This window comes from Plasmodium coatneyi, chromosome 14 (genome assembly GCF_001680005.1).
Source record: "Plasmodium coatneyi strain Hackeri chromosome 14, complete sequence".
In the NCBI taxonomy this organism is placed as follows: Eukaryota; Apicomplexa; class Aconoidasida; order Haemosporida; family Plasmodiidae; genus Plasmodium; species Plasmodium coatneyi.
In genome coordinates this window covers 1,680,316-1,704,821 of record NC_033569.1, presented here as the reverse complement: position 1 = coordinate 1,704,821, position 24,506 = coordinate 1,680,316, and the positions used below count along the sequence as shown (strand labels likewise).

Here is a 24,506-nt window from a genome sequence, read left to right as displayed (position 1 = left end):
TTATGCGTTACACAGGACAGACGCGAAAATAGCAATTTTGGTTAAAGAGTGAAAAAAAATGGAAATGATGGAAAATTAGGCATAATTGCGTGAAACGGGGCAAAATGCGTTAATGCGCGGCGGGAGGGGGGAAAATATATGAGGAGAAATAAACGTAATGCGAAAATGCACGAAAAAGGCGGAAAGGATGAATTTTGCATAACGCTAAATGCAAAATTGAGAAGAATAAAATTAATTACAAAATAGTAATTTAGAAATGCAAAATGATTTACTTTGCAGAAACTTAAATGCAAAGTTCGCCAAAATTGCCAATGTGTGAATGCACAATTGATTAATTTCCTCCATCCGTTAGCGCAAAAATTAATTTTAATTCGTCACTTTTTCAAATTTCGCCAAATGCTCTGAGTTCGCCACATTCACCATGCACTTTTTCCCCTCATTGCGCATAAAAGGAGGAAAAGACATGAGGTTTCGCCAATTGGTGCGAAATAAAAGAGAACGTTTCCCCTTCTTAATTTGGTAACAATTCGAATGAACAACTTTGGGCAACATTTCATTTCATGTAAGTTAGTTTTTGCGAAGTATTATCATTTGGTATACTTTCCACCATAGTGGTTTGGTTTTTCACGAAAAAGGGGAAAAAAGAATTCCGCAAAATGTACATTGGAAACGTTTCAGTTATGAAAACAGATCGAATGCATGAATATATGTACAAACAAATTAAGAATGTGTGCTCTGCGACTTTTACGATTTTATTTGTTTTCATTCCAACAAGTGGGTGCTCGTATGCCGATAACCTGTTAGGGCGGGATTTTAAATTGTAACAAGTGATATGCACCCCCTCTGGGATTAAGTGAAAATTGAAAAAAAAAAAAATTCCGGTAAAAATAGTAATACGCTTAATTCAGCAGCTTATTTTTAAAAAAAGAAGAAAAAACATATTAGCAACATTAAGTTGTGCAATGAATATAGCGCATAATATAGTAGTAAAAAAAATTAAAAAAGAACATAATAAAATAAAACATTTTTTCAAAGGACCATTTAAATGGAAAAGAAAAAAGGATAACCGTCAATTTTTGCCTTCCCAAAATGCACAACCATACGTTGCCGTGATAAGCGTTCCGCATACGCAAATTACGAGCTTTTTGTTCTACACATTGTTGAGAACAATTCACTTTTTTTTCGCTTTCTTTAGGTAAGAAAAAAGTGGAATAAATCGCAAATATTTTAAAAACGCTTTAAAAAGACTTTAAACGCATTTTCAAAAAGTTTCAGGAATTTTTTACCAATTTTTTTATTCCTCAAAAAATGCGAAAGAATCTCTATTTCTTTTTCGCAAAAACGTATTTTTTTTTAAGTCCATATCTTAGCCCTGCTACGTCATCATGCGCGTACTTTGCGTAATGTGTATTATGTGTAGAATTTCTCCCACGCCTTTAGCTTGTTAATTCATATAAAAATGTCATTTTGGCGTGAGTCTATAATTCAAATTTGTCCCTTTTTTGGGTAGGGCTATGATAGTAAATTCTTGGAATGTACGAAAAAAAAAGAAAAGAGGGGGGGGAGAGTGGGACAGGAAAAAAAAACAAATATGAACAATCGAAAAAAAAAAAAAAAAATACACTATGAGTGAAAAATAATTATTAAAATCATATCTTCCTACAAAATGATATGCTCCAAGTGTACGATTTTTAAAACGAATTTTCGGCTTTTTTAGCCTGCTTTGATCTTTACACCTCTCAAAATATCCGTGCTATTGCGCCCTGCCATATGAGCCGCGTAAGTAACGGCCAACACGCCACACGCGCAACACTGTGTAATGTCAAAATTGTTGCTTCTTCTTCTTTGTGGAATTTTCCTCCTGTGCATGTTTCTGTCTTTTGCTGACACTGTTATTGTTGCTAGCACTTTCACAATTGCTTTTCCTCTTTCGTCTTTCAATTTTTAATTCGAAGGAACAATTGTTTAATTTTAAGTCCTTTTTAAATTCAGGGTTGAATACCTCCTTAAACGTGGTCGCTAAGGGATATTCCACACTGTTTGTTGACTGCTTTAGCAATTCTTGAAATAGGAAGCACGGCGTCATCCATTCTGTATCCCCATCATCATACGTAACAACGAAAAATGGACTGCCATTTTGGTCCTTTATTTGCTCCATAACTGTCCCTACATATGTTCCATTTGTAAATTCCCTCTGAATTTTTGTTTTCCCAAGCTGAACTCCCATGAGAGGAATGAAATTACTAGCTTTGGAAATATTTTCCGAAGTGACATACTTCCCCTTTTGGTCATTCGACGCCTCCTTCGTATCGTCCAAATTTTCGCCTGCAAAATATATTTGATTTTTATCCCCCTTCTGGTTCTCACCTTTGCTGCGGTGCGCGTACTGCTCGGCATGCCGGTTAACACAAGGATCACTGCGTGGGTTCTGATCTGTGTAACTACCACCGTATCTTCCCCTTTGATGTGTTTTCCTTTTGTCCGTATTTTCCCATTTATCCGTTCCCCCTTTAAAGGAATCTTCATTTTCTTCACCGATCACGTTGTTAGACTGCTTCCTACAAAGTTTCGATTTCTTCTTTTTGCTACCTTTGTCATCTTCTTCATGAGGACGTTTACCCTGCATGGAATTCATCTTCCCCCTCGTACACGTATAATCGTCCGTATAACTCATGCTGCTTTCCAATAACAAGGGAGGCGTATTATTCTGAAGGGGGTTGTTTGTATCCCCTTGGCGCCTGTCAATACATGGAGGGTCGCTCATCATCTCATAAAATGCTTTCTGCGGTAGAAGTTTTATGCTGGAACTGACTGGTTCCACTATTTCTGTCCTACTAGGGACGGAACTGGGTGAATGAGCTTCTGCGTGGATATCGTTATGGTGGTTAGCTAATGGAGCTCCCACGCTGTTAGTGTTGATCTCGCCAGGACTGCTACAACTGCCGATGCTGCAGCTTCCAAAGTTGCTATTCCCGCTGAGCTCCACCTCCTGTACGTAGGCCCCGCCCAGCTCCCTCTTTCGGTATTCCTTTATCGTGTTGGCCAATTCGCGAATGATTGACTGGATGCATTCGCTGGACGTCTTAAACATGTCTTCTTCACTCAACCCGTCATTGTAGTTAGGCTCAAAATGCATCTTGGTAACTCTACATATAATGGCCTTAGCCAAGTCATTATGCTTGCTATAACAAACGGTGCACACAGAGAGCCTTTTTAGGTGATCGCTCAGGGGAAGACACGGCTGGTTGGTGTTCATTCCTTTTTCGAAATCTGTTAACAAAGGGAATCCTAAGATCTTTTTGCTCAACTTCATCATATTATTGAAGCAGAGATTTTTGCTGCTACCCGTGTTACTGCTGCTGGATGTGGGACAGTTTAGTGCATCGCTTTTTATACCGCGAAAGGGGGTACCATTTCTTATTTCTCTTAAATTATTCATGACATCGTTCGACTTGTTATACAAAATCTTTTCGTACGAGTTGGAAATGCTCCCATTCGTGTGTTCGTTAGTGCCTGAATCGGGACTTTTCTCCCTACTAAAACATGGGTCATATTTCACCATTGCGAGGTTATGCTCCTGCTGGAATTCCTCCTTCAGCCCCCTCAATGTAGTGTCCTCTTCCGAAGGGTGGACCTCCTCCTTGTGTGCAAACACAATGGGAATACCTCGTTCCATCGAGTCGACCAGCTTTTCTATACATTTCCTATTTTCTAGCAGGTAGTTTATGGTTCGTTTTCTCAACTGCATGGTCTTTTTGGCCTTTTCGTCATTGAAGAATGTGTCTACCTTTTCCCTGCTTACGAGTAAATCATCGATTTTTTTTTTATACTCAACAAGAAGGTGGAGTTCAAAGCTGTTTTGCAGCAGACACTTCATTTCGTCTTTCTTAAAGGATAAATCTTCCCCCTTTTGAGCGTTATCTAGATAGTTCATTTCCTTTTCGGTGTTCTCTAAGTAGGAGTTAATTACCTCTTTATTCTTCACCAGGTCGATAATATTTTCCCTACAACGTAGTAATTTCCGTATCTTGTCATACTGTTTAGTACAGTTAGGATAGGTAGTGACTTCTGTTGTGTCCTTCCCGTCGGTGTGACATAAGGGGGTATCGTCTACCTGTGGGGATAACAACCTGGATAACTTGCTAGAATTTTCCACACACATATCACCAAAATGGTCGACCAATTGTTTGTGGTTTTCCATTTCTAGATAGGATAAGAATTCTTCCTGGTTCAGCACATTGATGCAGAATTTGACACAACTTGCGCAGAACCAATCGTAATTCTCGTTCACTTCTGCATTTAATTTTTGCACACATGTTAGGTGATAGATATGGTTACAACCGGAACAGGTAATAAAGCCGTTACTACTATCTGTGTTGACGCTGTGCATGCATATATTGCACGTGGTGTGATTTTTCATCAAGTTGTACTCCTCCACTATGTCATCTATTCCATTGAATTTTTTTTCTATACAAAGATTTAACTTGCTTAATCTGTATGCATAGCTATTTTTAATAAAATCATTCAGACAGATATCGTTAACCCTTTCGAACCATTCAAAGCCAAAGTCCGCGAAAAGTTCTTCCCCTGTATTTATTTCTACTCCTGGGATGGAGGTAAGAATAATGTGTGGCCAGCCATCAAGGTAAACCAATTGCCACTCCGCATTTATCCTAAAATCGTAATTGTTAAAAATGGCACATGTTTTGTAATGATTAACTAGTGACATTTCGTTGAACATGTAGGATGAGTCAACAGCGTATGTGTAATTATCTGGCAGGATAATCTTATTATTCATCCCCTTAGATTTCTTCATCTCTTTGGTGTAACTCTGGGTCGATTTTTCACATTGTGTAGTCAAATTGGGGGTGGGACTTCCTCTACGCTTTGCATTTATATCACCGTTCGTATGAGCTGCTTCTTGAAAATTTTGCTCATCATTTAAATAGGTTCCTTCGCTGCTCGGATTGGTTGCATATTCGCTACAGTTGCTGCTATCACGATGGGTCATGTTGCCATTAGCATGTCCCCCGTGGAAGTTGCCCCCTTTCAGCACACCCTCCTCGTCCGACTCAATCTCATTAATAAAAACGACATTCTTTCTATCGTTAAAAACTTTCTTGCTGAAGGATAGGGCGAACATGTACTGGTGTTTGTCCTGTGACAGCTCCCTGTTGTTCGCCACATAACCAGTGTATTCTCCAAAAATGACCCGATCATCCGATGCGAGGATTTTTTCCCCCGTGTAAACGACTGAATAGCAATCTTCATGGTGGGGAGTGGACAATCTCACAGGATGTTTGTGGTCCTTCAATTCGACAATTCTAACAGCCGGGTGGATCCTCCCATGTAACAAAGTGTCGTATATTTCTTCATACATTTTTTTATTCCTATTTTTATATATAGTATTATTATAGCGGTTATCAAAAAAGGGGGCATGGATAAATGGAGTCCACTGGGTTCTGTTGTTAGACCAACCACAACCAAAATACCCGGACTTTGAATTGTAGAATTTTTTCATTTTATGACTAAAATAAGCTCTCTCAATTTTTGAGTCTTTCGACAATACTTGCGTTTTAACATGTCTTTTATTTCTCCTTTTTGCTACCTCTTCTATTTTGCATAAAAACATTTTTTTCTCTTCTAAGTTTTTTCTTATTGTAACCATTCTGATCCTTTCTTGGTTCTTTTCTTGACATCTCTCTTTGTATTTTTCCTCAATTTCTTCTTCCTTTTCCTTCTTTTCCCATGCGTTGATTGCATTTCCGTTTAGAATATTCAAATCGATGACTATTTTTCCTTCCTGCAGCAGTTTTGTTCTCCTCCTCGTCATGTACCTTTTATAATTCGAATCATCCGTGGAGTAGGACGCATCATCGCTTCCGTCGAAGTCATAGTTCTCTTCCCCGTTGGATGCATTTTTCACGAGGGACGTTTTTTGATAGACGTCATATTGATAACTCTCCTTGTCAGCTTCATCCGACACGACTTCTTTCGAGTTTACTTCGTCTTCCCCGGTGGATATCTTCGTTTCGACTGGGCTTATCGTGTGCTCTGTTAATAAGCTGCCCCGTTCCCCTTCTGCATTTAACTTTTTATCCCATTTGGCGTGTTGCACGGCTTCACTTTGAATCAACTCATGGGGAGATTCATTCCGCTGCGTCATCACTTCGAATGCAGGTTCATCTGTTGGGGCGTTGTCACATTGGGCACCATCCACATCGGGTTTACTGCCCCCGTTGGGATCACCCCCCGGCAGGGCCACCCCGTCCACTCCCATATCGACCGAGGTGACCATATCACCTGGGTCATTTTTCTTGACTGAACCCGATTTTTTACTTGAACTGGAACTGTGTTTTTTTCTCGTGCTGGTTTGCGCCTTCCGCCGTTCTCTTTCCCTGTTCTTGGTGAGAAATAAGTTTCCCCCCGGTGCGTTCTTTTGTATTAAATTATTTGTCACGGGGCTATTTTTCAAGTTTGTCATTTTTTTACTATGCGCATTTTTGTGTGTACTTTCTGCTTCTCCGTCATTGGAAAAATCATTGACGGAGTCGCTAAAATGATTTAATTCGTGTTTTTCGAAAAAGCCTGATGTTTTGTAATGCTTGTTGTCCTCGAAGGAGTTACTTTTGTTCAGTTTTTCGTGATGACTACTGGAGTGGTTATCCCCGTTAATGGAGGAGTCTTTACCTATATGTTGGGTGCCACTACGGGAAAGGAATTCTCTGCCATTTCTTCCCTTCTGCATATCCCTCGAATGCTCCATAATAGTTTTCATAATTTTTTCATTTGACTTCCTAGTTATGGAAGCTAACTTGGCTTTGTATTTGCTGACGCTTATTACTCCGTCCCTAACGTTGGGAGGATTCACATTATTATTTTTCTGGTTCTCCCTAAGTATGTCGTTTTCCATTTTCTCTTCCATTTCTTCTGTGATATACATGTTATCCTGTAGATACATTTTCCTCTTCCGATTATTTTGATCATCCACATATATGTGTAGTACACTCTTTAGGCACCTAAAACAGTGGAATATCTGTTCCGGTGTTTTTCCATCATTTAGTCTTTCCTTATTTAGTCTTTCTTTACTTAAAAAAAAGGAGACATACCTATACAAATTCGAATTTCTTCTAATTCTTAATCCATTCATAACTTCTTTTTTCCCTTCCTCTGATAGGAATGGCTTGTAGTTAGACCTACCTAGAGCATTGCATATGTCTAGGAAAAAATCCACTCCATATGTTTCCACATTGTAATAATATTCAAACTTCTTCCCTTTATATTCTTCGATTTTTTTTTTTGATTCTTCACAGGTACAGTTAATTTTGTTCACATCGATGACCTTCTTTATGTCTTCATCAATCTCGAACTGGATATGTTCCTTTTCTTCCTTTATTTCGTTCCATATTTCTTTGTCTGTTTTTTCGCTAAGCTTTAGCATGCTGGCCAGGTTGTTCAGGATTTTCGATTCGTACTTTATTGGGGAGATATTCATGTTGGTATATACCAGGAGTGGATGCAGATGGGGTGATTGAAGAAGGAAGAAAAAGTAGAGTAGCGAAAGGGCTAAACTCGTTAGGCTACCTTTCACACATGCATACATTCTACGCACATGTGCATATGCCTCTGTGTGCGATAACCAGGGGTACGTGCTTCTTCTTCCGGTAGCAACTATGGTCTAGCTTTAACCCCCTCGCGGCACACACACTCGTAACGCAAAAATAATAAAAAGGTAGGTTATCATTTATGGGGTAAACCACTTAATTATCCACTTCTGAACAAGAAAAAATGAAGGTTGATAAGAGTATAATATTTAATTAAACCCCTCTCAAATGCAAAATGAGACAATCTTCTCACCCAAGATCTTTCATGCTGAATAAGTCTGGGTTCTGTCTCGAACATATTTTTTGCATGGGAGAGAGGGGGGTTTCTATCTGGCACTCGTTTACATAAATATTTGAGGACACAAACAATTCTTTTCATTCAAATGAAAGGAGGTAGGGGCTGGATGGGAGATGACACTCGCATTCCCATTGGAAGAAAAAAAAAAAAAAAATTACTTAAGGAATAATCGCGAAGGAGATGCAGCAGGATAAAAATGCTGAGAATGTGAAGTACTCTATCCCCGCGAGGTGACTGAGCAAATGCGAAAAGGATAATATCCCAAACACCTATCACCTTTTTGTGAATGCGTGACACGTTACATGAACGTACGATGAGGCATACACAGAAGTAGGAAAACAAATTAATTAAAAGGGGGAGCAAAAATGGTTGTATTAGCAAATAGCTACATACGTTAGTACTCGCTGTATAAACATATTTAGGGACACACAGGAGGTTTATTTTAATTAATTCCTAGTTGCGAATTAGGAAATGTGGAAAAAGAGCAAAAAATAAAATAAAAAAGGTGCTGATAAATGTGTGATGTGATACGAAAATGAAAAAATGAGAAAAAAACATTATTCTTTTTTGAACTCAAATTTTATACAATTCTTGCATAACGTTCATGAGAGAAATGTAAAAGAGTTACAAGAAACGTGGTGAATCTGTTTCGATTGCATGAAGAACATTTGGGGATATATATTGACACATCTGGTGGGACGTGAAAACGGTGGTAGATGGTTATGGTTGTGGTTATTGGGGGGAGAGATACACGAATTGCATCAACATGTGATCAGTAGAAATATGCTTCAATACACCTTGCTGTAATTATGTGCACGTGTATTTGCATAGTGGAACGTTCGCACAAACGTTCGTTCACCTGTACGTACGTGGGGGGTCGTTTGGGGCATGCAGCCTATTTTGTACACTGTAAATGGAAAAGCGTAACGCGCGCTAAGCAAGCACGTGTAACAAAAGAGGGAAACAAATTTATAAACAATTTAATTAAAAATTCGAGGTGTCCATTATTTTTAAGCAGTAGATGATATGCAGTCTTGTGCTACATACACGCGTAAATACACTTTATGTTGTGCGTCAAATGAGATATTTTTTGCCTCAATGTATTTTTTTAATAAATAGAGGAACACACTGCACTTATTTTGGGGGATGTTCCCGTTGCTTTGGGTTTAAAACGTTCGCGAATGTGAGTAGTTGCAGGTGTACTGTACAAAGGGAAGCATAGTGTAAACATACACGTGTGTGTAACCGTTCGCGCATATGCATAAGTCAAGCATAGTGCTGCATTTGGCGTTTGCCTTCTTATGCATCATAAGGGCAAACGAAAAATTGCATGATTGTACGTGAAGTTTTATGTTCACACGAGTGTAGCAATTCGGGATATTTTGCCTCAAAAATATTTACATTCTCTTTATACATGTGTATATATATGCATATATACATGTATTTTTTTTTCCCACTCCTTTTGGAGATAGTTCCTCACCAATCTGCATTCCGGCACATTAAGGCAAAGCGTGGGCAAGGAATATTATAAATAGCTTTAATAAAAAAGGTGAGCGGAGGAAAAAAAAAAAAAAAAAAAAAATAGCAATTTTGAACAACTGTGTATTTTTTTTTTTTTTTTTTTTCCTCTTCTATATTTCACGCATAGATCGAACTGGCCTTAACTAATTTCCCTTTGGTATGTTAGTTCGGTTTATTTAACAATTTGTCGTGAAAAAAAATAGGGCTAGGCTTTTTCGATAGAGAAAAATAACAATCTGGAGGAGGTGGTGGATTGGGGTCTCCAAGTTGCACACATATTTGTGAGAAAAAAAAAGGAAATGTTAACATTTTACACTTGAGAGAACGCGGTGGGAATTATTCCTACTACACCATCAAAGCGACCTCACACATTGAAGGTAATTAATAATGGGGCAATAACTCGCAACAGGCTTATAAAAAAAAAAAAATATAGCATATATTACTGGCACCATTCCTCCATAATTTATACCAATGTAATTTTTTGAGGTAAATTAATTATTACGCCATTGTTGTGTAGAAGATTTTTTTTTTTTTTTTGCGAATGTACATGCATTCTTAAAAATTGAATACACTTTTGAGCACTTCTCCCATCCTCGGTTCTGTGCACATATTGCGGTGGGTAAAAATTAAGAGGGGGTAATTTTAAGGCTACATAGAAGGGCGTTTCTTTCCTTGCGCACAATTTGCTGTCCAAATTATCATTATAAAATTACGAGAAAGGGAGTTTTTTTCTTCCCTTCGAAGGCAGGTGGATAGCCTGTACGAAGCTGAGAAAACATAGGTATGCATATGTATACCCCATTTTTTCCATCCTCCAATGAGCCAGATTAACTGCATTGGGTTAATCTGCACCCGTAAAAATTGCCCAAGTGGTAGGCAAACAATTATGACACGTCACTTTAACAGAAAAATGAATATGTATCCAAAAAAAAAAAAAAGAACTGCATATTTTACAAGTAGCCCGTTATGAATATTTGTGTCTAATGTGTACTCATGTCCACCCCCATGTATAGAACAAGTGCGCACCTTTGAGAAGTGCCATTTTGTTAGGCGTAATAGGGGGAATGTTTGCACACAAAGAATTAGTGTGTCCCATTATTCACTTACCCCTTCAAATCTGAAATGTGCAACGTTTTCCTGTGCACATGTGCGACAGGAGAAATACACACATATATTTATGTATATTATTCCATTTTCACAAAAGAATAGTGGTCATACTTGTTACACTGTAATTTTTTTTTTTAATGAATGCATAGAAAGGAACCATCACGCAAGTTGCAATCTATGACAAAGAATAGTAGTAACTGTCACTATTTAGTAAAAATTTTGAGAAGTATAGACGATTCGGTCGTTCTTAACTCTGCCCGATTTTCTTACTTGCTCTTTTTCATGTACATACACACCACGGGTTATTGGAAGGGGGGGAAGAAAAAAAATTATAGAACAGGCAGAATGGCTAAAAAATGACCACATTGGCAAACAAGCCTAAAAGGTTTTACTAAAGATTTAAGAAGCCTTTGCTCTGATTAAGGTGCATTTATTATTAGCCCCCATTACAGGAAAGAACAAATTCTTTTCGGCTTCCTACACAACACAGTAATGTTTGCAAAAATAATTATCAGTGTGAAATTATCATGAAACACTAACCCGTTTAATGCACACCTTTGGTGGGATCCATTAAATCTTGTTGCATAAGTAAATAATTATTTTTGTGTATTCAGTTTTTTATTCATACCCTTTTTAACTTTCTCTGTCCATTGTGCGAATTATTCCACTTTTTAAAAGAAAAAATGAACCGTGCTTTTCTTCTGCTTCTCTTTTTTTTCTTCTCTTTTGAGACCCTTTTCGCTCAAACTGGTGAGCAAAGTGCGAAGGGGCTGCACCCGAGGGACTGGAGTAAGTGACCATAATCAGTGCTGCCTAAGCACCTCTAAATAGTTGTCTTCCCCGTTGCTGCGATTTTACTTTAGTTGCTATTATCAGTTCACGCTAGAGGGCAAAGTTGGGTGCCTGATGTTGCGGACAGTAGGGGAATTAACGAAATTTTGTGAAATTAGAAAATTGGAAAACCGGCAAAGTGGCAAAATCTAAAGCGCTAATACAAACCGTTCCCTAATCATCATGCGCAAAACAATTTCCCATCCCCCGCAGCTGCTGCGTTTATGGTTCCATCATTTTTATATGTCCCTCCACAACAGACACCCAATTATCCTCCCTACACTTAGCCTTTCCCCCGAAGGTTTTCGTAGCTGTTAACAAACCCCACACTGTAAATGACGCTTCGCGCAGAGGGGATGGTGCCGATTTGGGGGTAAGTATTTTAGACAAACTGTGTTAGGCCGTTTGGCCAAATGGTGAAAACACATTTCTCATCCGAAATGAGTGTGGCAAAAAGGGAGCATTATTCATCGAGAAAATTTTCAACGTTCAACTTGGCAGGGTGCAAAGCAGAGCGAGTACCACAATGTTGTCGCCACCGGTAGGGCTTCATATTGCACACCCGTAAAAAGAGTTGCATTTTTTTGTACAATTTATGAGGAGACCATCTGCACAAATCGTTAAATGCATCTTCATCCTTACTTTATCCTTTCCTTCACGTTCACCTTTTTCCTAATAGCGGAGGAGCTACTGCGCATTATTGCTGAGAACAAACATGTAATAAAAGGAAAAAAAATATATATATACTAATTAACGGCAACGACGGTAATATCGTGACCATGGTGACAATTCTATTTCCCCGCACCGCTGCAGACGCTGCTAGGACAAGAAAACCCCAGCGAGCACGGAGTTAAAACCGAATCAGAAATTATAAATGCAAACGACGAAAATGTTTTGAATTTGCTTCTAAACAGCGAAGAGAAGGAAACGAAAAGAGAAAGGAAGTATTCGCCACCAGTTATACTAGTCCTTCCTCAGCCCCTAACCAGACAGTAAGCAGAGAAAAAAGGGAAGACTTAAAATGATGCGATTTTCCATTAAAGCGTTAAAAACTAGTGTAACGGTTTATGCCCACCTTTCGCGCTTCACATTTCTTGAATCCCTTTTTTGGAGAAATGCAAAAAAAAAAATAAAATAAAATAATTCCTATGCCCCCTATATGAAGGGAATTATTTTACTACGAGAAATATAAGCATTTGAAGGGGGACATTAAACACACGAAGCCTTTACTATTAAGAGTTTCCCATTTTGCGAAATTGGCAGGTAGAGTTACTTAACCTCTTCCTACACCACATATCATTTGTTGCAATAAAAGCAGATGAGACTAACGTAATTTTTTGATTCCCCCTGCAACGGTGCAAATGCATGTGTGTGCACAGTAGATGATTCGAATGTTCAGCTAACATTTATTATTCACCATTCGTTTGTTATTTCCATCATTCTCTTCTCGGTTGCTCCGACGCAAAATGGTGACGTACCTTCTGACTGATGCACTTGTTAAAAACTTCTTCCTACAGAAATTAGAAGCAAGAATAAGGCAGAGGCCGTTAAAGAGCTAGTCATCGCGGAAAAAATGGTGGAAAAGGTAGGTCCTTAAAAGAATTCCAAAATGACGCTAAATTAGTACCAACTTCTTAGCAATAGCGTTGTAGTGCAAAGAAAAAAAAAAAAAAAAAACTCAACAAAAATACACATTTGGGACCACACACCCAGTTCTGTTTTCACGCTTATGCCTGTTTCTTCAAATGATCCACTAGCAAAGTTGAGACCGAATGTTTGTTACCACATCATGTAGCATGCGGGTGCTCAGTTTCATATGCACATTATGTGTACGTGTATATTTTCTCAAGTGCACCTCCAGGATAAATCTCATTAGCGAAGCTCTGGAGGAAATATCACTCGGTGCATCCACACGGGAAGACGTAAAATAACCATCGACAATTTAATATACATATGAAATGGAAAAAATATGTTTTCAGCACTGCAGCGAGAGTGTGATGACCATTCCAACCATGTGCACCTAACACACATGCGGAGTGATACACACAGTTGTAACGGCGGTGCATCCGTGCCTATGCATGCTAATACCTACACATGTCTGCACTTACGCGTACCCCTCCACAATGCAGAAAAACACAAAAAGGCTTAAGGATGAACGAACTTTCTTAAACCAGAAGAGGCGCGTTTTGGTATGCTATGAAATGTACTTCAGGGCAAAGCAAAGGTATGGCTTAATTATGGGGCATCATTACACATGGTTAATTTTTTTTTTTTTTCCTTCCCCCCGTAGAATCAAAAAATAAAAAAATTGCGATTAATAAATTAGCGATAAAAAGGGTCTTCCCAAATTTCGTGGAAGAACTTCAAACGTGTTAATTGCCACTTTGGAGGGGTGATGCCAAAGGACATACTTAAAAAAAAAAAAAAATGTGTGTAATATTTATGTAAATCATTGTAGCCATTCGGATTGTGCCTACACGGAAATGCGCCGTGGCAACTTCTATATTGGCTCGTTTAAAGAAGCGTATTTTTGGACAAGTCGCTTTTTTTGTTTTTATGTTAAAACTTTTTCTGGCAAAAAGTTCAACCGAAGTTTTGAAAACCTGTTCTGAGCACTGCGCGCAAGTAAGCATATGCGCAAAGTGTGATTATCCACGAATGTTTGGACGTTTGTATATATGTATGAACGCTTGTTGCTTACGCGTATGCATGGTTTCTTCCCCTGCCGACTTCCCCACGGGCGGGCTTAAATAGATCACGCATAAATAACGCTGCCCATTTTTCGCAACATTTTTTTTTTTTTTTTTTTTTTTACGCGATTATTTCTCGCGTTGTTAAGAACTGTATTATGTATTAATATGATACATTAATTTTCTCACGAATTGCAAAGGTTATTAGTTAACTTTTAAAAAATTATCTTTCGTACTAGCAAAGGAGAATGTCCCCCTTTTTCCTGTACGCCTATATCCTTATTTCCCCCAAAATTTCTCATTACGAAGTCTCATTTTTTTGACATACTGCTTGAATATAACGCCAAGAGGATACCTCCCATTACTTAAAACGGACATGAGTCAAAATGCCTCTTAATGTTGTAACCCCAGCTGGTACGCTATATTTAACAGTACTTCTACCGTCGCTTCTTTTTACTGAATGGATACATTAGGCAATTCATTGCTCGGGGGAAGCAACAGATCTGATCCTCTCTGCCATCGTTAACTGTGATTAATCTGTAGAGGGTCACACAGCTTAGGATGACATATTTTAACGTTTCCTCCGTTGCCTGCGTTAATTATCAAAACACTTCCCCCCCTGTTTTATGCAGAACCGAAGGACCCTTCGATGATTCACAAATTTAATATAAATGAAACTTACTCTGGAGACCTGGAAGGAATTCTCGTTCTATGCTTATTAGGAATTCTCCTTGGAATATTTTTCAAGGTTTGTTGGGACGCTTCGAAAGGGATAAAAAATGTTCCACTTGAGCATTTCTGCATGGCTCCAGCAAAAGATCTAATCTTCAAGCACCATCACATGCATATTCAGACACGTACATGTTTGCATATGTACGTGTACATTTGCTTCACATCACCCCTTTTTTTTTTTTTTTTGTGCCCTCCCTGCAGGTCATCGAAATTATTTTTGTTGTCATTTTCGTGCTGATTTCAATATTCCTAACCGCGCGGAACGGAGAAATAAATATCATATCGATACTGCCGACGATAATGTAAGTCTTTTTACGAATCACTTTGAAAGAGAAGCGACACCCTGATTAGTGCTTACCCCTGTCTGGTGTGTGCAACTTTGGGTGATCTCAACACTGCATTGCGGAGTGTTCATCCCTTATTATATGTTCTTTTCCCTCCTTAGAATGGTCGTGATGACGTCGGGCATGGCATGGCTTCAGCAAAAGAACCTTAACAAAAGACAGCTCAGCAAGTTCGAAATTTGATTCTGTTCTTCGTAGGCTCACCCTGCACCATACCATACGCGTTGTTTTTTTTTTCCCCCACCGTATGTTTTTTTTTTTTTTTTTTTCGTTACCATTCGTACATGCCCCTTTAACTTTGCTGATTTTTTTAAAATTATAACAAGCATGTTTTTTTTATAAACGAGTTCTTTTTAATTGTCGCTTTTTTTTTGTGCACGTGGGTCTAGATATATACACGTCCAGATATATTTTGTTCCCATTCATCCTATGTTGGCACTCCCGCAAATACACATGATTCTGCGTATGCCTACGCCCTCCTAACGATGATGATAAAGCGAAAGGGCAAAGGTTGAGTTACCCAAGGCCAAATTGGGGCAGAAATGTTTTTTTCCTCTCTGACGTAGAGTGCCACAGTTCTCCCTCAATGTCGTACAGGGGAAACATATTCTTCAAACTGCTATTTCGCTTCATGTTGGAAGACGTAACATTTCGGAAATGTCTTTTCGATAAATTCAAGTTATGCTTCATTCTTAAAGGTTGCATGACGGCGTTTTTTTTTTTGGACGCGAGGGTAAGGTCATCCGATTGAACTGAGTCTAAAGAGCTGCGCTCCTCCTTACTGACTCCATCATAATGGATTAAGTTATTGTAGATTAGTTTGCTTTTTAAAAAGTTACTCTTACCACTTGTGGTGCGGTTAGTACTTCCATTAGTATTACCATTAGCGGCATTATGGTTAACCGCTTCTTCACGTTTTTTTTTTGTGCTGCTTTCGCGAGTTTTGTTGACCTTCTTCTTCGTTTCATTCGATTCGATATATTCAAATGACAGGTCTGTGTGAGAATTTCCGATTCTTGCATTTGCAGACAGCAACTTATTCGTGTTGCTCTCAGTATTCTGCTCAGCCTTCTCCTTTTTCTTCTTCAATTTATCGCATGTCGTTCCTTTTTCACTGCTCGTGTATCCTCCCACGATGTCTTCCCCGAACAGGTTCAAGTCGTCTGAACAGGCTATTCTTATTCTGTTTTTCTTCTTTATCTTTATGCTTTTCTTCTTCCAATTTTTGAAGTCTTCATTTCGCTTCATAACTAGTATGTAATTTCTATGAAAGGGGATATTCCCAAAAAAAAGAAAAAATAAAGCATTACACAAGTGACTTGTAATCATATGTGCATTTCAGCTGATAAGTACGTCTAACACGAGTTACAACATTCACACAAAGTCTATGCCTCAAAAAATGGTATATTACAATACAATTTCTAGGAACCCCTCCCTTTCTTCCAACTGCGGGTACAGGTGTTTCCCTAATCTGCTGAGGAACTGCAAAAGGGGAATTTATTTCATTTCGTTTAGCTCAATTTTGTTTTCTTCACTGGCGATATTTCATCGCGCGTAGGATAAACACATCGAAGTGTATCAAAGCACCTGCGTCCTGTGCTGCCGTATTACACATTCTCTGGGCCATCCTTACCAGTTTGAAGTAAAAGTAGGTCAGTACGCCCTCGCCCACGTTGGTCTTTTCTACATGAGCCCGTTTATACAAAACTGAGAAGAGGAAAGGTCGGCAAATATGTATCATCTTCTACTAAAGGGTGTAATTTCACGTAGTCAGTACTCGACATAGTAACCCAATTTGGTGTCACCACGATGTTTCGATTATGTTAAGCGTGTCCATGGGCAATTACCTTCGGTGAACAAGATTTCCGCTGTCCTCACATCTAAGTCCTCCTGCGCTGTGCTTTCCCCATTCTTTCGAAGCAAATAGTAGGTCGCCAAAAAATTAGCACAGAGCCTTTTGCTCATTACATACTCTGCCGTTCTGCAACATGAGGGTGGGGAGATGTTACGTCGATGAAGAAGATAGAATGTTTTTTTTTTTCTTTCATTTTTAAATTAAAAACGCCTTTCTAGATAGGCACAAGTCCACGAAAAATGACGATTTTAAATATTCCGCTGATATAGAATCGTAGTGTGTAGAATGTGTGCACGCATGACATGTCCTGACGTGCGTTTCTTTCCCATTTTTCATTTTTACTCGCCGCAGTAGGTGCTATATGTGGAGAAAACTTTGATCAGCGCTGCCTCTTCTTCCCCAGGAAGCACTAGAAGTCCTGTATTTTGCGAAAAAAAAAGGCGGTGGGGCGAAGAATTATGCTATCTTGTGCAGGAAAACAAAACGAAAAGGAGCAATAGGGAGCTGAATGCATCTGTCGGGGATGCACAAAGGACAAAGTGACATGCTACGTTTACAACGTTTTGGTGGAGTGTTATATCTGCCCTATTGTTATCACATTCCGGGGAAAAAATATATTTTTTGTTTTTTTCTTTCCGAATTGGACTACTCCTAGTGGTTCAGGTCAATGTGGATATCATTCCTGTGACGTTTTTTTCGGATAACCGACTTGAACACATGTGCGTGCAGATGGATGTTTACATGCAGATGCATGCAGTTTTATATGTGTCCCCTTATGGTTAACAACGGTCACCTCTCCTCTCTCCCCTCCCCCGAATCATTATGCAATGGTTTCGGGCGCCAAGTTAAGTACACCCCTCTATTATTAGCCCCCAATGAGCACATTTTTTAAAAGACTTACTTTTTAACTTTAAGTATTCATTGTCCAAAGTTTTCCACTTCATATGTTGCATGTCTGCAGTGGTTATGTCGTCCCTGTGGGTTGGCTCTTCCTCCCCGTTTTTACAACTTGAGTGAGACGTACTCCTCTTCCTTAAATCCACCACACCTTTTTCATTTTGCAATTTCTGGATTTCATTTTTCAGGTGAATAATTTTTACTCTTTCTGCCTCCAGTTGTTGTACATTATTTTTGTTCATATTTTCGATTACCTTATTTTTCTCTTCTATGATATTTAAGGCATTATTTATTTCTTCCTTTAACCTTTTGTTAATGTCTTCTTTGTGGAAGTTTAATTTTTCAATTTCTTTTATTCTTTCCTTTATTTCTTGTTCGTCCGAGGTGGTAATTTTTTGTGTGGGTGAGGTGCTCGTATTGTTAGTTTCATCTGGCACGTCACCGCTTCCCTTTTGCAATTCACTTGTTTGATTAATTTGCCTTTCCCATGGCGTGTCTGCTGCGTCCATCGCTGTGGCCACATTTTTTACTTCTACTGATGTGTCACAGCACTGGTCTACCATATCGCAAATGGCGTTGGTGCCTTTGTTTTCTTTCCTCACAGAAACTTGTATGCCTACACTGTACTTCTCTTTGTGTGAGCTTATCTTGGAGTTGCATAAGGAAGTCAGGTGTTTGATTAGCACGTTCAGCTGTCAAGCAAGGATACAGGGGTGCATATAGATGTGTGATCATATTTTATGCGTTTTCTTCGCACGTGCGTAATAAGCAGCCACTTAGCAACCACACCAAGTGTGCCACCTTTTTTCCCCCCTCCCTGGCGACCACCATTTGTAACGCACAAATCTGGATATACCTTTTCCTGTTCGGTCATGATTAATTTGCGAAATAAGTACCCACTCAGTTTTTGCAGTAGTTGGAAGAAGAACCTATATTCTGTGACAGACGAGGGAGGGACAAATATATGAAAAAACGCACACATGAATGATAGGGAAGGGATACATCTAAGGGGAAAACATCTCCTTTCCCCCGTGCATGCTCCGTTGGTAGCAACAAGGCATGACGTTAATAGCCTTAAGTCACTCCTTCACGTTTGTGTGTACCTATGTAGTCTACGTCGGACGGCTTGGACGACTTAAAAATGTAGTACAAAATATTTTTGTTCCTATTTTTCGGCAGCAAGTTGTATTCGTAGCACTGTAAAGAGGGAGAAAAAATAAAATGTGATTCACACGTCAGGTGTGTCTCAGGCGGAGGGAATAGGAAACGCTAAAATTATAAATACAAAGGCGTGATGTAAATGGGATGAGAAAAATATCACGCACATGTATACATACACACATATGTGTAACCCCATAAGTACTACATGATTTGATATTGTTGAGCACCCCTAGCGTGGATGCGGAAGGTAGAAGATTATTTTATGAACTTTCCTCCTCCCCCTCCTTGCCTACCATTTTAACAAACTCGTTAACACCCATGTATCCATTTATAGAATACTTATTAAAAATATTTTCGAGTGTCCTATTTAGCTCATAACTCAAATACACAGCAGTGCCACCATTCTCTGGGATTAAGTATGCCTGGTCGGAAATGTATTTTTGCGTTTTAATTTTTTGCACTGTCCTGAATTTCACTTTAGGAGTTATTGGTTCGCCTTGATTTATGCAAGCCATTTTGTTCTATTGATTATGTTGTTGCATACTGTGTTGGCGCCCTCCTCAAAGGTCCGTCTGGTCTCCTCGTTATTACGCCTAACTTTAACGATAGCTTTAAAAAAATTTACTTGAAAAGAATTAAAACTAATTTTGGTCGAGTCGTAACTCATTTAGTGACATGTCCGCGCACCCACCAAGGGGGAACTTTAAAACGGCTTTAAAGGGTAAGAGTAGTGCGACGCGGTATGGTGATGTCACTGATTAGTTGTGACCCCCAAGAAGCAATCTTAACGCAGGAAAAAAGAAAGAAGTATACACCATAGAAAAAGTTAAAAATTTAATTTTCACCACATGAAGACGTGCAAAAAGTGTGTACTAAATTTTGCATGACCCAGTCATTAATTTTTTTTAAAAAAGAGTGTCCTTCCAAAAGGTTAAAAAAAAAGCTGGGGGATGAGCGAAAAAATGTAAAGGAAGAATATGTCCACTTAACAGTGTTGCAAACACTGTCTATAAAATTGCCATTTGTGAAAAAAAAAATTTTTTTTAAAGCGTGTATTTAGACATATGTTGTATATATAAAAATATTTGTCTGTTTATTCATTCACTCATTCATTCATGTGACAGTAAAAAGCTTCATGATAGGATGTTCACTTAAAATGAGTCAGCGTGGCGCCAGACTTAAAACATGTTCCAACTGGAATGGGCACTTTTTCTTTATTCTGGTGTCCTCCATTTTTTTTCACTTATGAAGGCAACCTGCAGAAGTGCAATTCGCTCAGAGTGACCATTACCCTTTTTTTTGGAATCCTATAATTTGTGTAAATTGGGAATGTACGCGCATGTATACATGTGCATATATATACACATATATATCCTTTTTTTTTATTTTTTCCCAGTTTTTCCGCATTTTTGCGACTTCATAATTCGCTAACAGTGCAGAGGGCGAAAATACAATTTTGTTAATCTGTTTTGTTCCTGTCTCTTTAAAATTGTAATCTAGGAATAGCTGCGCACCGAACTGCACCTTAACGTAACGTCTGTTTATTCTTCTTTTTTTTATCCTTTTTTTCCTTTTTTTACACCTTTTTATTCTGCTATGTTCAAATTCTTTACGCCTCGCGGTTACTTTTTGTTAAGTTTTTTTTTTTTTTTTTTTTCCATTTTTTAGAATTATAAAATGTTCGCAGCGTTGTGTAAAAATAACCTCGTCGAAAAGAGGAAAAAATACAAAGAAAAGCCGCGGCTACGCATAAAGGCAGAAATGGGATGCATTTACTCATGTCTACCGTTACGTGTAGGTAAAGCAAAACAAGTTGGTAAAAAATAAATTGAACTTTTACTATAAAATAGGGGGAACAGAAAAAAAAAAAAATCTCAAACATGCCTACACGCCTGCAGAATTTGACACCTTTTCCTACAAATAGCATTTTTCTAATAAGACAGTACAATGATTGGTAGATCGATAAGGGAATGTGGAACTAAAAATAGCCCTTTAATCAATAAATTGGTCACTTCGTCTTAGCTTAATTCTTTTCTCACATTTTTACGGCTCTTCCGTTTTTTCCCCCGGTGTTCTTTCCGCTCGGTTGTTCTGACTGCTTTCGCTACCACCGTTTAACTCCACCAGGGGCAGAAATTTGCATACCAAAATGTGCTTTATCTGATTAAAAGGCAGAGGGTTAAGTGGTTTTTCCCCTCCTGTCCTCACAACTCTATTCATTACACACACGCCGACGCGTACGTGGGACTACACAATTTTGCAAATTTTTTCGGCATCCCAAACGGGACAAGCAATGGCTAAGTGTATGCAATAAAATTGCGTTCACTTTTTTCTACTCGGCTGCATTCCACCGCGTTGTGAGAAAGGAATAGTGTTGAAAAGGGAAAAAGAAAGTCCTCTACCTGTGTGTCTGCGTGTCCCTTTTTTTGCACATACGTAGGTGATTAAACTTCGGAGTGCTAAAGTGGGAAATCTGGTAAAACTGTAAAAAACGAACAGAACTGCGCGAAATTAAGCGCATAAAGGCTCCTCAATTTTAAATGCTGTTGAAAAAAAAAAAGCAGAAACAAAAAAGGACGGGAACAGAAACAATGCGTGAAAAGCCCAAAGAGGGATAAACTATTTTTTTTTTTTTTTTTTTTTTGCCATTTTCAGTGCACGCTCATTGCGGTGTATCGACTTGGTTGCGATGTTTTACTTTTTTAAAATTTCATTTGTACATTAGTTCTAGAAAAAAAAAAAATTCAGCTTGCAATTACCAGCACATGATCGTCATTTTGAGCGGTCCACTATGAGTAGACAAATTTTATTCGCCTAGAGGAGCATCCCCTTTCGTCAGTGTTTGTAAGGCTCACAATTGAAAAGTTGCCTGCGCGTGTAGGCACATGTGTATATTCGCGTACTTGTGTTTTTTTTTTTTTTTTTCCTATTTTGCCTCACCTATTTTGTTGCAAATTATTTCCATTGGTTCATTTTTCTTGTTAACATTTTAATGACATGCTTTTCCCGCGGCGAGGTCCTGCCGTTTTTAAGTTTCGCTTTCACCGTTGTAACTGTTTGTAGTATTCTTATTCCACTGCGCATGCATTTGCATGTGGTTTTTTTTAGTTGGCACATTTGTCCCTTTACCCTGTCTAAGTTCGAAATGTATAAATATTAAAAAGAAAAAAGTGCAATTTTTTTTTTTTTTTAGAAGTTCTTTTGTAGCAGTCAACAGAAAACTGCATTGTCTCATTTTATTGCATGATATTTCTATTACCCATTAGGAGGGCATTAAAAATTCCATCCCGTTGTGTGTTTGCAGAACTACGCGAACATTGTTTACACGCAGGTGTGTGCCATAAGCGGAAATTCGCCACATTGTAGAGCTATTTTTTTTTTTTTTTTTTTTTTGTTCCCCCTTCTGTACATTTCGTGAGTGATATTCTTGTGTCCCCAATAGCAGTTACAAAGGGTAGCACTGCTAAAAAGGCTAACAAGGAACGAACCCCCGTCTGTCCACCACGAAGAATTGCACAATGCCGATGCAAAGCACGCTGAAGTCCAACAATGGCTCTGAGGAAGTCACCGGAGAAATAAATTACGATGACTTGGCAAACAACATGCTCGAAGAAATGGATAAACATATACATGAGGAAACGCAAGAGTTTCAGAATAGCCCCGGGAAAGTCCAATACAGAAATGTACCTGGTAGTAAAATGAACATGGGGGTGGAAAACCAAGCGAATGAGTTGCCAACATCTTACCAGACGAATGATCATTATAATCATAACCAGGGTAATAGAATAGACGAACATACAGTGCATGCAGGTTCGTACCCTCGTCGAGTCATGACAGCATTAGGCCCCCTACCCCTTCCAGAAGAATTCAAAAAAAACATCCCAGAAAAATTTGTTGCAAAGCCTATTATAGAAGAAAGAGAAATATACGTATCGAAGAAGGAGAGGAAACAGAGAGAAATAGAAATACCACATGTAAAATATGAACATACATTTGAGAAGGTAAAAAAACAGCTCATAGTGAACAAATTAGTACCAAGTGTTTCAGAAGTGATTAAGGAAGTACCCAAGGAAGTCCTAAAACCAGTTATCGAAGAAAAAATAATCGAAGTGCCACAAGGAGTTAAGTATGTGGAAGTACCTGTAGAAGTGCCCTGTCTATATCCACCAAAAATTGTCCCCAAAGTTGTAACGCAGTATGTTGAAAGAATCGTGGAAACGATAAAACCGGTCGTTCAGGAGAAGATTATTGAAGTGCCACAGACGGTGATTAAACAAGTGCCTAAGATAAAAACCGTAGAAGTGCCTTATTATATCCCTAGATATGTGGAAAAAATTGTAGAGGTTCCTTTTAAGCCCAATGGGGAAATGCCTCAGTTAGGCACACACATCCCCTTCCCCATTTCGGAATCGTTCCCACCCCTGAAGCCCACCCAATTTTTGAGCAACTCTACGAGGCAGCCAAATCAGCCGGGCCAGTCTAGCCAACCTAACCAGCTGCCTGTGCAAAGATCCATCCTCTCCCAAATAAACTGTTTTGCCAGTTCCGGGAAAAGCAATATGAACAGCTCAGAACAAATGTTCGGAAATTTGACTATGCCCCCAACTACGCTGAAGCCAATAGGTGTCAACCCACCTGGCAATAGTGCAACGAACACGCCCAGGAGCATCCCGAGGAACCTTCCAACCGGTTCCAATTCCCCCTTTAGCTCCAACCAGAATTTTAGAAAGAATGAAAATTTGTTCAGTCAAATTGAGAATTTACCGTACATACATAATTTACCTGATGGCTTGAAATGGCAATATCCTGATGGGACTTTAACGAATCAGCAGCTCCTCCCCAATAGCAACAACGCAGTTCCACCACTTGTGTTCACTTGCCCACCAGAAATTGGAAAAGTTACATGCACAAAAAAGGACATTCAACCGGATATTCTCACCAAGACAGGTGTTTACGAATTTGATGGTTTTAAAAAAAAAGGGACATCTCAGTCTTTGTTTCCCCCTCTGGCACACCATGACCGAGTGCCATTCTTGCCTTCCCCAGCTTCACCTGGAACTCCCGACGTGAAGAATATTCAGGAGAATAACTAGTCGCTTAGCAGGTGCAATGAAAACGTCGTTCGGAAGTTTTTATGAACTTTGCTACGGTGTGAAATGACTTACCATTTTTGTTTCTCGCACAGTTTTAGGTTTGTCAGCTTGGGGGGATGAATAAAAGAACATATATATGTGTATGTGAAGTATAAACTAATTGACCCCCCCGTTCAGCAGTCAACGGTGAGCCTGCTACGAAGATCCAAAAATTGGTTATTTAGACCTGCATAAAAATTGTTTTTTTTGTCACGCATTTTGTTTCCCCTATGTGCTCCTTCCCGTGCGAGCATTTATTTGGAGATGTAGGAAAAAAAATCAGATACACACAAATCGCATGCGCGGGGGGAAATAGGACGCAAGTCCTTTGCTT

General features: G+C 38.9%; 5 protein-coding genes across 5 annotated transcripts; 3 read left to right on the top strand and 2 right to left on the bottom strand.

The window, feature by feature from the left end:
• Positions 1-1,822: 1,822 nt before the first annotated feature.
• Positions 1,823-7,495, bottom strand: PCOAH_00054880 (Uncharacterized protein; the record flags this gene model as incomplete). Its single annotated transcript, XM_020062268.1, has 1 exon — positions 1,823-7,495. The coding sequence occupies one exon, from the start codon at positions 7,493-7,495 to the stop codon at positions 1,823-1,825; it is 5,673 nt and encodes a 1,890-aa protein (XP_019917602.1).
• Positions 7,496-10,962: 3,467 nt separating this feature from the next.
• Positions 10,963-13,687, top strand: PCOAH_00054870 (Uncharacterized protein; the record flags this gene model as incomplete). The annotated part of the gene is made up of 8 exons (XM_020062267.1): positions 10,963-11,319; positions 11,649-11,734; positions 11,863-11,902; positions 12,041-12,078; positions 12,175-12,353; positions 12,527-12,624; positions 12,879-12,946; positions 13,652-13,687. The coding sequence occupies 8 exons, from the start codon at positions 11,214-11,216 to the stop codon at positions 13,685-13,687; spliced, it is 651 nt and encodes a 216-aa protein (XP_019917718.1).
• Positions 13,688-14,189: 502 nt separating this feature from the next.
• Positions 14,190-15,450, top strand: PCOAH_00054860 (Uncharacterized protein; the record flags this gene model as incomplete). The annotated part of the gene is made up of 4 exons (XM_020062266.1): positions 14,190-14,465; positions 14,684-14,799; positions 14,985-15,085; positions 15,229-15,450. 4 exons carry the CDS (start codon positions 14,438-14,440, stop codon positions 15,308-15,310), a joined length of 327 nt encoding a protein of 108 aa, XP_019917840.1.
• Positions 15,451-15,643: 193 nt separating this feature from the next.
• On the bottom strand, positions 15,644-19,555 carry PCOAH_00054850 (Uncharacterized protein; the record flags this gene model as incomplete). The annotated part of the gene is made up of 9 exons (XM_020062265.1): positions 15,644-16,391; positions 16,539-16,609; positions 16,761-16,834; positions 16,975-17,108; positions 17,325-17,400; positions 17,884-18,571; positions 18,736-18,815; positions 18,983-19,076; positions 19,334-19,555. 9 exons carry the CDS (start codon positions 19,553-19,555, stop codon positions 15,644-15,646), a joined length of 2,187 nt encoding a protein of 728 aa, XP_019917532.1.
• A 3,003-nt stretch (positions 19,556-22,558) lies between these two features.
• PCOAH_00054840 (Uncharacterized protein) lies at positions 22,559-24,133 on the top strand (the record flags this gene model as incomplete). Its single annotated transcript, XM_020062264.1, has 1 exon — positions 22,559-24,133. The coding sequence occupies one exon, from the start codon at positions 22,559-22,561 to the stop codon at positions 24,131-24,133; it is 1,575 nt and encodes a 524-aa protein (XP_019917654.1).
• Between the last annotated feature and the right edge of the window lie 373 nt (positions 24,134-24,506).